Source organism: Alosa sapidissima, chromosome 9 (genome assembly GCF_018492685.1).
Source record: "Alosa sapidissima isolate fAloSap1 chromosome 9, fAloSap1.pri, whole genome shotgun sequence".
NCBI lineage: Eukaryota > Metazoa > Chordata > Actinopteri > Clupeiformes > Clupeidae > Alosa > Alosa sapidissima.
Genome location: NC_055965.1, coordinates 23143848 through 23158621, shown reverse-complemented (window position 1 = coordinate 23158621; position 14774 = coordinate 23143848). Strand labels below are relative to the sequence as shown.

Sequence of the window (14774 nt, the reverse complement as noted above, 5' to 3'; positions counted from 1 at the left end):
TGAACTACAGAAATTACAAAGATGGGCAGGACAGGTATTTGCATAATTATACGCATCTAATGCAAGGGGGGTAGTAACATTAACTCACCAGTCTTTTCATTTCAAGTGCTGAATGTCATATCTGACAAGGCAGGCAGATGTTTAATTGTGCACACCCTGATTGTGAAATTACTAGAGATGCACCGATTGCAATTTTCTGGGCCGATACCGATTTCCGATTTTTCATAGAGTTTGACCTGCCGATACCGATTTTAGCCGATTCCGATTTAATTTCTTCTAACCATTTTACAGCACACACACAAATAGTTATTTTCTATCTTTTCTTTGATAGAACATGTTAATATAGACATGTAATCAACTTATCAATGATGAAATGGCTGTTAAAAAAACAGTTTCTTCCAGTAGCAGCAACTGGAATCCATGCATTTCCACTGAATTATTTTTGGAATCTGATCCCTTATCATACCTGTTCATTCTTACTCGTCGCTCGACTTATCGTGACTAAATTCAAGATGGCTGCAAACGCTAAACTTCGTGAAGATACTGTCTGTATAAATCGTCTTGTAAGTAAACTACCAGTGCTTTTTCAAAGTTCTCAATGTCTCGTTTTAAATGTCAGGGCCCTCGGAAGTCTACCAATGAAGTGTGGAGATACATTGAGCCTCGTAAATGGGTGTAAAACAGTGATTTATTTGCATGGCTAGCCCGATGCCGAAGCACCACTATTGAAAAAGCTGTTGGTAGCATTGGCTAACTAGCGCCAGATTTTGGAGTGCAGGGGACAAGCCGAGATGGGCTATGAGACATACGTTCACACTCGGTATCATGTTTCAATACACTTTAGGTCAATATCACACCAGAATTCTCCTTTAAACTTGAGGGGAGATTGGAAATAAGCGTATTACCCCAAATGGTGGCGTATCCCTTTATGGCACTTGGAACTGAATATGGTACAGACCCGTGCAGCCACACAATGACAGATGTGAGGCAATGGCCATTACAGATGTCCTACTGGACTCTAGAAACCATAACTTCTCCTTGATGGCATCCACTGTGCACATGGTTTGTAAGAGGTGACAATCATACGTGCTGTAGCATTTCACAAGAGGTCTCCACACTCTCCACTGTCTGGGGGTCATCTAAGGCTAAACATTAATACTGTTGCTCAGATTAGTCATAAGCATGTTAGCATTCAATGTCATTTCCTGTGAACACAGACAGGTACTTGTCCACAAAACCTTTATCTGCCCATCAGAGTTACTTCACTTCTGCTTCTTCACCACCACTGGAAGTCCCCTAAGTCAACAGTGACCCTCAGACTGGCACCTTCTTTTAGGAGCACTTCCAGGCCACCATCAGAGAGTGGGTTGAAATACCAGAACATGAGAACTCATCAGAAACTGGGAGAGTATAAAGTGTATTTCTTAGTTAGTTGCAGCAGAAAGATACTGAATGACATGTACAGTTTTCTGACCATCAGTCAATTACCTGCTATCTCCAGCAGAGGGTGTTTGTGCACAGTTGGGCTTGATGCATGATGTCTGCAGTGCAGTGCTTTTCAACCTTTTAGGGCCAGCTTCTCAAATGTTACAAATCTGAAATGGAGCGTAGACTGAAATATCTAATAATATCCAAGATTCAAATAAACATTGGCCATATTACACCCTTACGATTGCTTGTGCGCAAGACCATTTCAGTGAAATGCCAGGCACACGTCATGTGTTGTTTGTGAGTTTAAAGTTAACAAAAGAGCAGTGGAAGAGCATGCAAACTAGTCCACAATGGAATCTTGTTTGAGCTGGATTTTGTCTATTTATCAACAGTTGGGTAACCTTGGGTAACCTTATTACTAATTGTGCTACTACCTACCACCGCCCACAGGCAAAGTATATAATATGTCATTCATTAAATTAGCTTTAGCAATTACATTGCATTAGCCTACATTGCTCTCTCTCTCTGTCTCTCACCCGCTGTCTCTCTCTCTCTCTCTCTCTCTCTCTCTCTCTCTCTCTACCCACTCAACTGTTGTGTCATCTTTTGGCGTACAGTATGTGGTGGTGACATCATTAAAAGAGGAAGAAGGGCTGATGAAAGGGAGAGAAAACACATGACTGTAGAAGAGGAGAGGAAGTGGGTAAATATAGATCCTGTGAGAGAGTTGGACACACAGTATGCGATCATCACGAACCAGCACGGCTGAACTAACTGGGAGAAGCGGATTATAAAAACATGATAATTATTTTCCTTTTCACCACATTCCTTCTCACAGGTAAATTAATATCCGCTATTTTGAAGGTGTCAAGATCAATAACTATAGTTGTTTGGATTACATCATTCAAACCAGCACCTCTGTCTGGGTGTGTGTTCATTAATTTTGCATTTCCTGCACTAAGACGTTTCCTGGTGCTACTTACTGTATGTTTGTATGTACAGTATGTAAGCAAGCCTTGCAGTGTATGACGTGCTGTGTACTGTATGTCTATTAAATGTGTATGTAATTTTACAACAAGGCACAGTCCATTCATTTGCGGCCCTCTGTGTGTTTGTATGTGTGTTGTGTATTCCTAGTTTGCCTTGCATTTCTGACAGAAGCGGGACATAAACTGTGAGATAAAAAGTAGCAGGAACATCTAAGGTTAAAGGAAGACACAGACATTTTGGGACTTTAGCTTATTCACCATATTCCCCAGAGTTAGATATGTCGATACATACCCTTCTCATCATGTAGTTACTCTGTCTGACGTACCCACTGCTAGCCCAGCTTAGCACAGGTGCCTCAAAGTGGCCGGCTCCAATAGTCTAATAGTGGTCCCCAAACTTTTTCTTCCGAGGGCCAGCTCACTATGCCTGACTCTAAGAGAGGGCCAGTGACTTGGAGTATTTTAGTAACCAAAAATAGCTTAGTGCTGTGAACAACAGCAGTTGACCTTAGTTGAATATTCCATTACATTTAATCATAGGCTACTGCAATTTAATACCATTGGCTGTGTTTATATTGCCATCATGTCATATCAGTGTAAAATGTAGCTCAAATGAAAAAGTACTTATAAAAAGACTTTAGCATTCCTAAAAGTATTAGCTGGGAGTCCCAAAATTTTATTTTATTCAAAATGTTTGATTCAAAACAAATGACCACTTTCACTCACCTGATGAGAACTTTGTGAATTGTGAATTTGTATGAACATTTGAACGAGTGAATAAAAAATAGAAATAATTATCCAAGAAAGTCACAGAAATATGACTTGAATAGAAGTTAGTTAGTTATTAACAATTAATTGATAAACTTTTAGAATACTTTGAGCACTGATGCAGTCAGCATAGGCCTCTTACATTGTTTGCATGTAGGCCTACATTTCATTCTGTTTTCGATGGCAAACGTGAAACAGCGCCAAAACAACCACCAGTGGACAAAAAGAGTATTACATGTGTACTGTTAAGACTCGCCATAGAGAATGAATGGGGAAATTACAGAGAGTATAGTACGATGTCATACTCCTGTGCGGGCCAGATGCTATATACCACGGACATGTTTTGGGGGGCAACCCAAAATGAGGTCGCGGACCGTAGTTTGGGGACCACTGGTCTATATGTATATGTACAAAGCTCTTTAAACTTTATATAAGATGAGTGAGTCTATGAATTTTATTTGTTTTTGCAGTTAATGTCCAGGCCCTTTCTTTAACTGGACACACAGGAGGTGCTGTCATTATGAAGTGTGGTGGCTATGATGTACACAGGTACATAAACAACAGAAAATATCTCTGTAAAGCATCAGGGCCAGTGTGTTCTACGAATATCATAGTGGATAATGGAGGCACCCCTGCACAAGACAAACGGTTCTCTCTACATGACTACAAAATGGAGGGGAATTTCATGGTATTGATCACACAGCTGACTCCTGCGGACAGTGGAACATATAAGTGTGTGGTGGAGAACACTACTATATCTAGGCCTGCTGACACAACATTGACAGTTAAAACAGGTTTGTAAAATTTGACTCATGATTACTTATAAAGAAAGAGAAAGACTTCATGACTCCATGAGGAGGGATAGGCATACTTACTTTTGTGTTTTGACTCATTTGCTGATTGACAGGTCCATGGCAGTCTACTACAATCTCTCGTCTTCTTGAGGAGAGCTTTAAGTTTATCTGCGCTTTCCCTGAAGCAAACAAGGAGAGAAAGAAATATGTTTGCCACCATCAGAGAAAGTTGACTTGCTTCGAACTCAACACATCTGAGGAGAGGAGGCAGATACACATGCTACCTAATGGCTCTGTGTCTGTGACCCTGGACCAGCTGACGGCAGAAGATGCCGGAGAGTACTGGTGTGGAGTACAGGCAGCTGTAGGTGAATCCATCACTCTGATCAGCCGGACCCAACTCATGATTGGTCAGTAACACATTTGATATGATGTCCTTTACAATGTAAAACATAATATATTTCCTTACTTAAAATGATTAGTAAGTAGAGCTCAATTTTTGTCTTTTATTGAGATTACTTGCCTAAAATGAGTGTCACTTAATTTTGAGGTGGAAAAGTAAACTAAACTTGAATTGCTGAAGTTTGTGCTACACTGTAACATTCAACATTCGATTTTGACATCTTAATTTCAAAAGGCTGTATCTTAAAAGTGATAAGAGATAGAGACTTTCTGTAAATTATAGAAATACTAAAGATAACCCAAAGTTTATGTAGGGATTAAATTTTCCCATCTAATTTGCATATTATGACGTCATATCATGGTGGCCATATTGGATTATAGAATTTTCATGAAAAGTCACATTTGAATGTGCAGCACTTCTTTCCCCCCAAAATATCCCTCACCTTCTGTATGCTATATTGCACAATACTGAATGCTCAGGTAAATAGTAAACAAACTGTGTAAATCATTACTAATAAATGGCAGAAACAAACTGAATGCATGTAGCGGTAGGCTGGCCTTTCGCTGTAGAGATTTTACATACTACATACAGTAGGCACTCTGATTCCATGTATGGGGCACATATTATTCATATGACACACAAACACAAGTAGACAAGACCTGTTTAGTTCAAAATCTCACTTGCCACAGCAAGGCACAGATCAGGAGTGAGATGACGAGACAAGACGAGAGACAATGTTAGTATTTTCTTTTCTTTTTGTTGTTTTTGTTGATGTTTTTTTGGTTGTTTTTTTGAGCTGACAGACACACACATCACAAGAACATGAACACACAAAAAAAACACATATTGTACACTACTAAATGGTCAAGGAAATAGATAGTAAATCAACAGTGTAAATCATTACTAATAAATGGCTAACAAAAAAAAAAAGAATGTATGTAGCAGGCCTTTTGCTGTAGAGATAATGACTCCCTATCCCTATACAGGGATGACATTCCCATCATCTTGTGATAGACTATGCATAATGGCTCTCCTGCCCCGTGTCACACCGCCTCTGCTCCTGCTGCGAGCAGCGCGGCCAGATCTGCTTCGTGCGTGCGCCAAGTGGAGAGAATTGGCACAGCTCGGACTAGGCCTACGGTCATTCTCATTGTGACTCCCCACCCTGCCTCTATGTTGACCCCTAACTGTTCTATGAACACTCGTCTCGTCTAACATACCCAGTGGCATTAGACAAAGGCTCCACCATGTTACTGTCGCTGCGATTGCGGAGAGGCACACGGTCAGAAGACAAAGAGGGCAAAGGACCATCTACATTGGGCAAAGGATTTAACGTTTGTGCTTGGTGTAGGCTAAAATCTCACTTTGTCCAGCTGCACCATTGCAAGGCAGGGACACATCTGAAGCCTGGTCACTAAACAAATCACCATCATTTTCTGAAGGCAGATATTCCCCTTCAGAATCAGGGTCCGCGAATAGAAGACCCAACACTTAATTTTGGGTAAACTTTTTTTTGATGCCATTCTTTTTTGATGCCATTAGACAATAATCTAATGCAAATATCCACTGACGTTGACAATATCGCTCTGATAAAATGGCTCACACGTATACTAGCTCCGCTATTGCTCGCACTGATTCTAGCTCGAAGATTTTGTTTAGAAGCATGACGTTATTCTGAGTGGGGGATGACATATGACATGTCTGCCATCTAGTGGAGTGGAGGTAGAACAAAATATGACACCCTATTTGACAAAATCGGCCGTTTTATTCAGTGCCACATCTTGTCGAGAAAACTTGACCGTGGTGCCTAGAGGGTTAACCTTATTTAAACCTGTTAGTTACTTTTAAAAAGCATGCAACCCGATTGCTCTTGAAATTACAGACTAATCTGGAATAGGAATTGCAAATTGTGCAAACAAATGCTTAGTGCATTCCACCTAATTAGCCACCTAACCTGTATTTATTTTCTCCTCTCTCTCTCTCTCTCTCTCTCTCTCTCTATATATATATATATATATATATATATATATATATATATATATATATATATATTCATATTCCTATGATATTATCGTGTAGCCTATTATTATCCTACGTAGGCTACTATTTTTACCATCAAGGACATGAATTAATTTATTGACGAAAGGAACATTTGCCAGGAACATGTTTATTCAAAGAAAGAGCTTTATTAGCACAGACACACAAATACAAAGCAAAATCTGCCCTCACAACAAATGGGAAGCTCACGAGAAGCCCAAAATCCTGCAGCACCGTGAAGTGGCTGTTCGCCGCCTAGGAGCAGTAGGCAACCTAACTGTCTGAATTCTGTCTGAATTTGGTCCGTTTTGCAGATGTCTGTGGTGTGTTGCCCTGTAGCTACTTCGGAGTCTGTCTCGTTTCCAGCAGCTGTAAAAATAATCAATAAAGACAATCAGTACTGCACGATGCACTGTGTAGGCTATGGAAACACCACATCTAATGCACCTGAAAAATAGTCCCAAAAAACGTATCTTGCCCTCTTTCTTTTTGATCGACTCCCAAGCTCTGAACTCTTCACAGCTTCCGGCCTGAGATGCAAGGTCTGGATGTTTAGGCTACCTGAAGCTCCTGCGTACTGTCTCGTAATACGTCAGCTGTAAAACAATTAAACAAAAGTGGTATGAATGAAAAAACGTAAATCACAGTAAAATTAAACAAGCAAGGAGAGAACAGTAAAAGTTACTGACACGCAATGAAAGCATGACTTGCAGACATAGCTCCGATTCATGTGACATGCTGAAATATATGCCACCGTACCTGGGATGAAGACATTTCACACGCACAGGCAGTCTGCCCAAGACATGAGAACTCCTTCTGCAGAGTTCGGGGGTATCGGCTATCGTCAACAAATGCACGTGTATCCCCTGGTGTAACCATGACAGATTTTACAATAGTATTGGAAGACAATACTGTTTCCCAACTGTAGGGGGACCCCGAGAGCAAAACTTACATGGTGTTGCATGGAGTTTGAATGAGATTTAACAGCAAGTTTGAAAGCTGCAGAAAATTCAGGAGCTGTGGAGGGTTTGACAACAATGCATTAAAGCGTGCAGTTTAGTAGGAGAGCAAACTCAAACAAAATGGGCATGTGATCAGAGAAAATAGCATGGCATACATCAAGGTTATAGACAGGAAGACCCCATGACAGTATCAGATATAGTGTATGTCCATGTAAATGTGTAGGGCCCATCACAGATTGTATCAGATCAGAAAAGAATCAATGACATTTTAAAATTTTTAAATAGCAGTTTAGCCTGACAGCAGGTTGTTTAATTGAGGCACTTAGGGAGCATAAGCAGCGTGCATACCGCTTACAGAAAGAAACAAAAAAAGAATCATCACGGCAAAAACAGCATCCTATCTAATCATGTCTAAACCCAAGGCATTTTTGGTTAGGCTATGTGGTTGACATTGAGAAAGGAATACGAGAAAGGGGTGAGCAATGATTTCATGGTCATGGTTGTGGGTGGAGGGAAGTGCCAGCAATGCCAAGTGAAAAGATCTGGGTTTTAAAATCCTCTAAATCATGATCATTCTTCCCCTATACGTCCCGATTCATCTTCCTCAACAACATCCTCATGGTCCACATCAGCATCTTCCTCAACAACATCCTCATGGTCCACATCAACATCTTCCTCAACAACATCCTCATGGTCCACATCATCACCATCAGTGCTGCCGACGGTACCTGGCCTGAGTAGGTTATATTTCACCGCACCTTTCTGTCCTTTCTGTATATGATCTATGTTGCGCTGAAATATCAACAGCAGCCTTTTGCACAGAATCACGACCAGTGTTGTTAAAGGCGGAGTATTAAGAGTAGGTAGTCGTTTAGAGTTTGTATTTGGACAGCTGCTGTTTGTGAAGCTGTTGAGATCAAAACTGACTTCATCCAGACACAGAACAGCACTGGAGTTGTGAGTGGTGCATTTGTGTGTGTGTTTGATTGTGTGTGTGGTGTCTGTGTGCGTGTTTCATATGTTAACTCCTGATCTGATCAGGCTCTGTGTGTGTGTGTGTGTGTGTGTGTGTGTGTGTGTGTGTGTGTGTGTGTGTGTACTCGTGGGTTGATCAGCTTTCCTAGGTAAGAGTGTGGTTGTCCAGGCCGGTCTGACTGCTGTAGCTCTGCTGCTGGTGATCATAGTTATCATCTGCAGGAAACAGAGGACAAGAGGTCAGTGACACTCAAACACTAAACTCATCACATGCAAATGAATGTGGACATGCACACACTCTTGTCCTAATTATGTGGTGTAGACGGGAAAGAAGACAAGAGGGTAGCAACAATGCTAACACACATGCACACGTTAATATCTCTGTTATGGTTGTTATGGGAACAGTAAGGAATAGTGACATAGGCCGGAATCCTCAATACTCACTAAAGCTAACTAGACTACGTCACAGTATGGACCCTTTCAACAAGGTAAACAAAAACAATGCTTGAACGTTCTATTTGGTTCCCAATCTACTTCCTCTACATTAAGATAACATATGGAATGTTAAAAAGGAAGTCTTGTGGGGCCAACTATGATGCTGATAATGGAACTCTCTTGAAAGGGTCTATACCCACTACAGCTAACTAGACTACACCACTGGGCACACACTATTGTCCTAATTATGTGGTGTGATCATGTAGACAGGAAAGAGGACAAGAGGGTACAGACATACACACAAGCATTATGCACATGACCTGCACCACAAAAATACACATAATGTTTTTTGTTGTACAGAGCATTCCCACCCATCTGACGGCCCATCAAACATCACTGATAAAAACAATCAGGTAACAAAACTAAACCAACCAAACTAATGGCAGCTATATAATTGCTTCTAAAATATTTAAGAACCTTTAATAATCTCTTGGTTCTTTTTCCCCCCACCAACAGATTTCTGTCACTGCCCACGTGTATGATGAGATTATAGATACCAGTCAAACTCGTCCTATACCCAACTCTGTTTATGCCTTGGCCCAGTTACCCACAATCCTTCCCAATGACCCCACCTATTTAACTGCTTGGTTGCCCACAAACCGACAAAGGTGATGCCACCACTTTAGAATGATAAGGCTCTATCTGACTCCTCTATCTGTGTCCTGTGTTTCTTGTTGTATGTATTTTTTGAAATAATATCTAAAGTGGTTTGTTCCACTTATCAGTGTAACTGCAGGAATCAAATTATAAAACTGAAACTCAATGTGTCAGAACTACTCCAAACGCATATAGAACATTATAATTCCAAGGGGGCAACTTACTCTCCAACACATTTGTACTGCCCCCTGCAGGTAACACCCAAATTTGTTAGACGTCAGTCGTTTATCTTTTTTAGTCGTTATAAACGGGATGTCAAAACCTACAATTTCCCAAGTATTTCTTATAGGTTGCAGGAACCTTTTGACAGGCTAAGCTGCGTCTTCCCTATTGTTATATATAACCTTTTACTCTATTCAATTTCAGGCAAATTTAGATATTTTATGGCCCCGTACAGTGGCTCACGCACGGAGGTGTTTGGCCTTGCAGGTTATCTGACACTGGTTATAAAGTCGGCGCAAGTTTGTTTCATCGTAATGATCTGCAGAATCACTACGGTCAAACTCTAGCTTCTAAACACAGACATACCCTTGTCCCATATAAATGGGAATCAGAACACCAGAGATTAAGGTTATAGTATAGTAAAAAAGTTTATATAGGACAAATATTGATTTAAGAACGAAAAGAGGCACAATAAACTAACCTAAATGACCTAAGTACTAAGAACACATTGAGAAAACATTGAGAAAAAAGTTAAAGGAAGAGGAGAGCTAGAGAATAATAAGTTCATGTCATAATCTTGTGCGGATCCCTGGCTTCTCCTGGACCCAGTCGTTTGGCATGGCCCCTCTTGCACTGGCCCCTCTCCGTGCTTGCTGGTGTCCTGACTATAGGATGAGATGAGGCAAAAAAACAAAAGAGTAAAGAAAAGTACGAAAATAACGGGGGGACATGTTGGAAGGGAAATGAAAGGGAAATAAAGACGAGTAGAGGAAGTCAGAGCCCTGAACTACGGGAAAAGTTTCCTTTTAAAGGAGGAAAACTCCTCCCCTAACAAATCATTGGCTACTTAAGATACATATCTATAAAAAACAGGGTGCCTTCCCCACAGTGTTCAGAGTCAAGTCCAGACGTTACATAGTGTTGGATACAATGGAGTCAAGTCAAGTCCAGACATTACATAGTGTTGGATACAATGGAGTCAAGTCAAGTCCAGACGTTACATAGTGTTGGATACAATGGAGTCAAGTCAAGTCCAGACGTTACATAGTGTTGGATACAATGGAGTCAAGTCAAGTCCCAGACGTTGTACAGAGTATTGGTTACAATGGAAATAAAATATAAAAGGAAACAAAAAGCAGACACAATGGCATACATCTTGAATTCAGTTTGCATTACAGTTCATACATGGAATTGGTACAGGTTACAAAAGCATATGCCTCAATATGAAATCTTTTAATCATTCAGTGCAAAGATAAAATGTAGTACGGCATAGAATTATGATAGGCACTGGTAGTAGAGGTGAAGGAGCTGGGCTAGTGTGCAGTAGCCTGAAAGTTGTCGGGTCGATTCCTGGCTTCTACCATTGTGCACCTAACCCCAAGTTGCTCCGGGGGAAAATATAATCCCTTGTACATACAGTATGTAAGTCACTTTGGACAAGAAGTGTCTGCTGAAAGTAATGTGATGTAATCTGTATTAATAGGCACTTTGTGTAGTGTGTTTTTATCAATTTTCTTATACAGAGCCTTTTCGGAAAGAAGGGTGCTTGTTTCTTTATTAATCTCAATGTACTCATCTCTTTTTTCTTTCATGTGCATCATGTGGTGTGCAACTGTTAACCTTCCATTCTTAATGTGATGACAGCTCAATGTTTTTGTTTTTTTATATACATATAGTTATATATGGTCTGTTTAATTTCCAAAACTTTTAATAAAAAGTTAATCACAAAAAAGAGGGTCAAGTCTCCACTTTTATCAAATGATCTGACTGATATAAATGAACATAGAGGTCATGTGTTGTGACTATGTGTCTATATTGAGTAATAATAATCTATTTAAGGTGCCTTTCTTTAAAATTTGCCAACACTGTACAACATTAACAATGCCTGTAAATACTTGAAAATAAATACAGCACAAAATAACTGGCTAAATTAGCACTAATAAGAGTCTCTTTATGTCCTATGTACACTGTAGACTTGTGCAGCATTTAAAGTAGCCAAATAAAGCATCACCCATGTGTGTCTACCATTTATCCTAAAATCGATAGGATGATTATAAAAGGCTCATCTAATAGAATCATTATGGTAATTGAATTTGACACGCATTTGCAGATGAATGTTTTATTATTAATGTAGGATACTGAAGAGAGCCTAGAACCAAATAGGATAGAGAGATGAGGTGGGAAAAGGAAATGGCTGATCGGATTTGAACCCAGGTCACTTTGGGCTCTTGGAACCGAATGGTGACATATAAGGCACCTTTAAGGCACTTGGAACTGAATATGGTACAGACCCTGCAGCAACACCATGACAGATATGAGGCAATGGCCATTACAGATGTCCTACTGGACTCCAGAAACCATAACTTCTCCTTGATGGCATCCACTGTGCGCATGGTTTGTGAGAGTTGACAAGTGCTCTAGCATTTTACAACAGCTCTCCACACTCTCTTGTCTGGGGGTCATCTAAGGCTAAACAATAATACTGTTGCTCAGATTAGTCATAAGCATGTTAGCATTCGATGTCATTTCCTGTGAACACAGACACGCACACAGACTTGTCCACAAAACCTCTATCTGCCCATCAGAATGACTTCACTTCCCCCTCCTCTTCACCACTGAAAGTCCCCTGAGGCAGCAGTGACCCTCCCCTCCCCCTCAGACTCTGGAGGCCTATAGACTGGCACCTTTAGGAGCGCTACCAGACCACAAGAGAGTGGGTTGCTATGTGTTACTGCTACCTGTTTCATTAGTGTTATTATCATCATACAATCAGCTTAACTCAGTGACATCATTCGTATTAAGGATGGAAACAATAAATACTTTCTTGTGAGACAAAGAAGACTTCTCTGAGACAATAATCAATGCAATTGTGTTTCATCAGGCTTTGCTGTCCAGTCTGGTAGACTGCATCAGGTTGGGTGGTGTTGGGGTTCAGGCTCTGTTAAGCTGCATCAGGTTGGGTGGTGTTGGGGTTCAGGCTCTGGTAGACTGCATAAGGTTGGGTGGTGTTGGGGTTCAGGCTCTGGTAGACTGCATCAGGTTGGGTGGTGTTGGGGTTTAGTTTCTAGTAGACTGCATCAGGATGGGTTGTATTGTGGTTCACACATGGCTACCCAGCCTATGTGTTGTTGCTATCTGTGTCATTAGCGTTATTATCATCATACAATCAGCCACTTCCTTACTCAGTGACGCCATTGGTTTTTATTAAGAAACAACCCACTGCACAAAGACACGTCTTTTGCACGTCCAATGTTTGTCGCCTGAAGATGCAGACTGTGACGCCAGATGACGTTTTTTTCTGACGTCCAGTATAGATATCCACAGCAGGACCTCTGTATAATGTCCAAAAAGGTCCAAATGGGGTCCAAATGTGGTCATGGTAGATGTCCAAATAGCAGACATAGTTTGCACGTTGTGTAGTCATCCAGAATCGGTCTTGAACCAGCGGACGCAATAAAGACATGATCTGCACGTCCATCAAATGTCTAATTAAGTTAGTTAAGTGGAAGAAATAGCCTAGAAATAGCCTAGTTGTTGTTCATCACCTACTACACTTCTTCCAGCGTTTTGCAGCTCTGGCTGAACGAGATATATATTTGTATCGTGCATTGTACCGTAACATGAAGCAAGGCCTTCGGCCTTCAGAAATAGTCCTTGTTATAACCTGTATACTCTCAAAGTTTACCATTTTTGGTTTGTCTGTAGGGACAATAGTCACAATACCACCGAAGTGTAAGGCTATTTTGAGCTTTGTCAGTGGTTTGAAAATAGATTTTTATTTTGAAGTGGCTATATGCCTGCTGCATACAGGCTGTAAACCATTTAGTTGTTAATGCAAACAACGATCTAGCTCAAGATTCAGCTCAGGTTGTTTTAACTCCGGATCTATTGGTTTGTATTTAGATTTACCGTTCCAAATAAAGCAACAGCTTGTGTGATTCTCAGAAATGTTCAGTGAGGCAGACGTGTGGGACTGGACATCCGACTCATGACTGTACAGGCCTAGTGTGAGACTGGACATACGACTTATGACTGTACAGGCCTAAAGACCAATCGCTGGTGAACAGGAAAAGCTGAAATTAGCACAGCACACATTGCATTGTACTACAGGGTGGACACAGGCAACTACAGACCTCTAAACTGAATTAGTGAACTCATTTAGAATGGAAATTCCTGCTCTAGCTCTTCTATTCATCCTACCAGGTAACTGATTTTGTGTGTACATGTCTGTATGTGTGAATGTGAATGTACAGAAATTTATGACTCAGATTAGTGTGTGTACAAGTACTATAGTCAGACTGGTCGGTTTCACATCTTGGTTTATTATTTAATATTTAAAATGAGTGTGTGAACAGTAAATAGTATGCCATTTTGGAAAACTGCCATAGTGTCCATTTCTGTATACTGTTGGTTTATTATTAAGCTGTACTGTAATTCATAATCCATTGTCTGATTAAGCATAGTATATCTAAACTTCCTCTCTAAGTACACTAGTGCTGTGCAATTGATCAAAATGTTCTTCATCTCATCTCAGGTCAACAAATGCAGGACACTTCCAAAGTTGTTGAGTAACCGTGTTAAAATTGTAACCTCAATATTGATCAAATCAAGCACTGTTATATGACTTTGCCGTAATCTGAGCTGACTTTCAGGGCGTACTCACACTATTTGCACCTATACAAAGATTCCAGAGCACAGCAGCTCAACTGTGCCTGGGTACAGTTTGATAGTAGGCCTATGCAGTTTGAGTGCAGACAAAGAACGGGAGAGAACTGTACTCTAGCATAGGACAAGTGAACTGTGACCAGTGTGAGTACAGACCAGGAATGGTAGAGAACCGTACTCCGGTGCGGTACAAGTGAACCCAGAGCCTAATGTGAGTGCGCCCTAAATATGCTGATTGTACATTGCCATTTTATTTACAGACAGGTTCCAGGCCTTCACTGTGACTGGATATGAAGGAGGCACTGCCATTCCGAGGTGTGGGTATCATGCACAGTATAGGAATTCAAGCAGCCTGTGTTCTAATAATAACAGGGTGGAGAGTATGCCTGAGTGTGTGAAAGACAAAAGGTTTGATCTCAATGACAACCCATTGGAG

At 40.7% G+C, this 14774-nt stretch overlaps 1 protein-coding gene across 3 annotated transcripts; it reads left to right on the top strand.

Moving 5' to 3' along the window:
* Positions 1-2187: 2187 nt before the first annotated feature.
* Positions 2188-11352, top strand: LOC121719518 (CMRF35-like molecule 1). 3 transcript variants are annotated; one of them, XM_042105237.1, is made up of 7 exons: positions 2188-2269; positions 3659-3982; positions 4096-4392; positions 8017-8121; positions 8500-8598; positions 9155-9207; positions 9311-11352. In XM_042105237.1, the coding sequence occupies exons 1-7, from the start codon at positions 2230-2232 to the stop codon at positions 9464-9466; spliced, it is 1074 nt and encodes a 357-aa protein (XP_041961171.1). In that variant the 5' UTR covers positions 2188-2229; the 3' UTR covers positions 9467-11352. The 3 variants fall into 3 exon arrangements, with proteins under 3 accessions (XP_041961171.1, XP_041961170.1, XP_041961172.1); XM_042105236.1 differs by having other exon boundaries at positions 7972-8121; XM_042105238.1 differs by lacking the exon at positions 8017-8121.
* The last annotated feature ends 3422 nt before the right edge of the window (positions 11353-14774 follow it).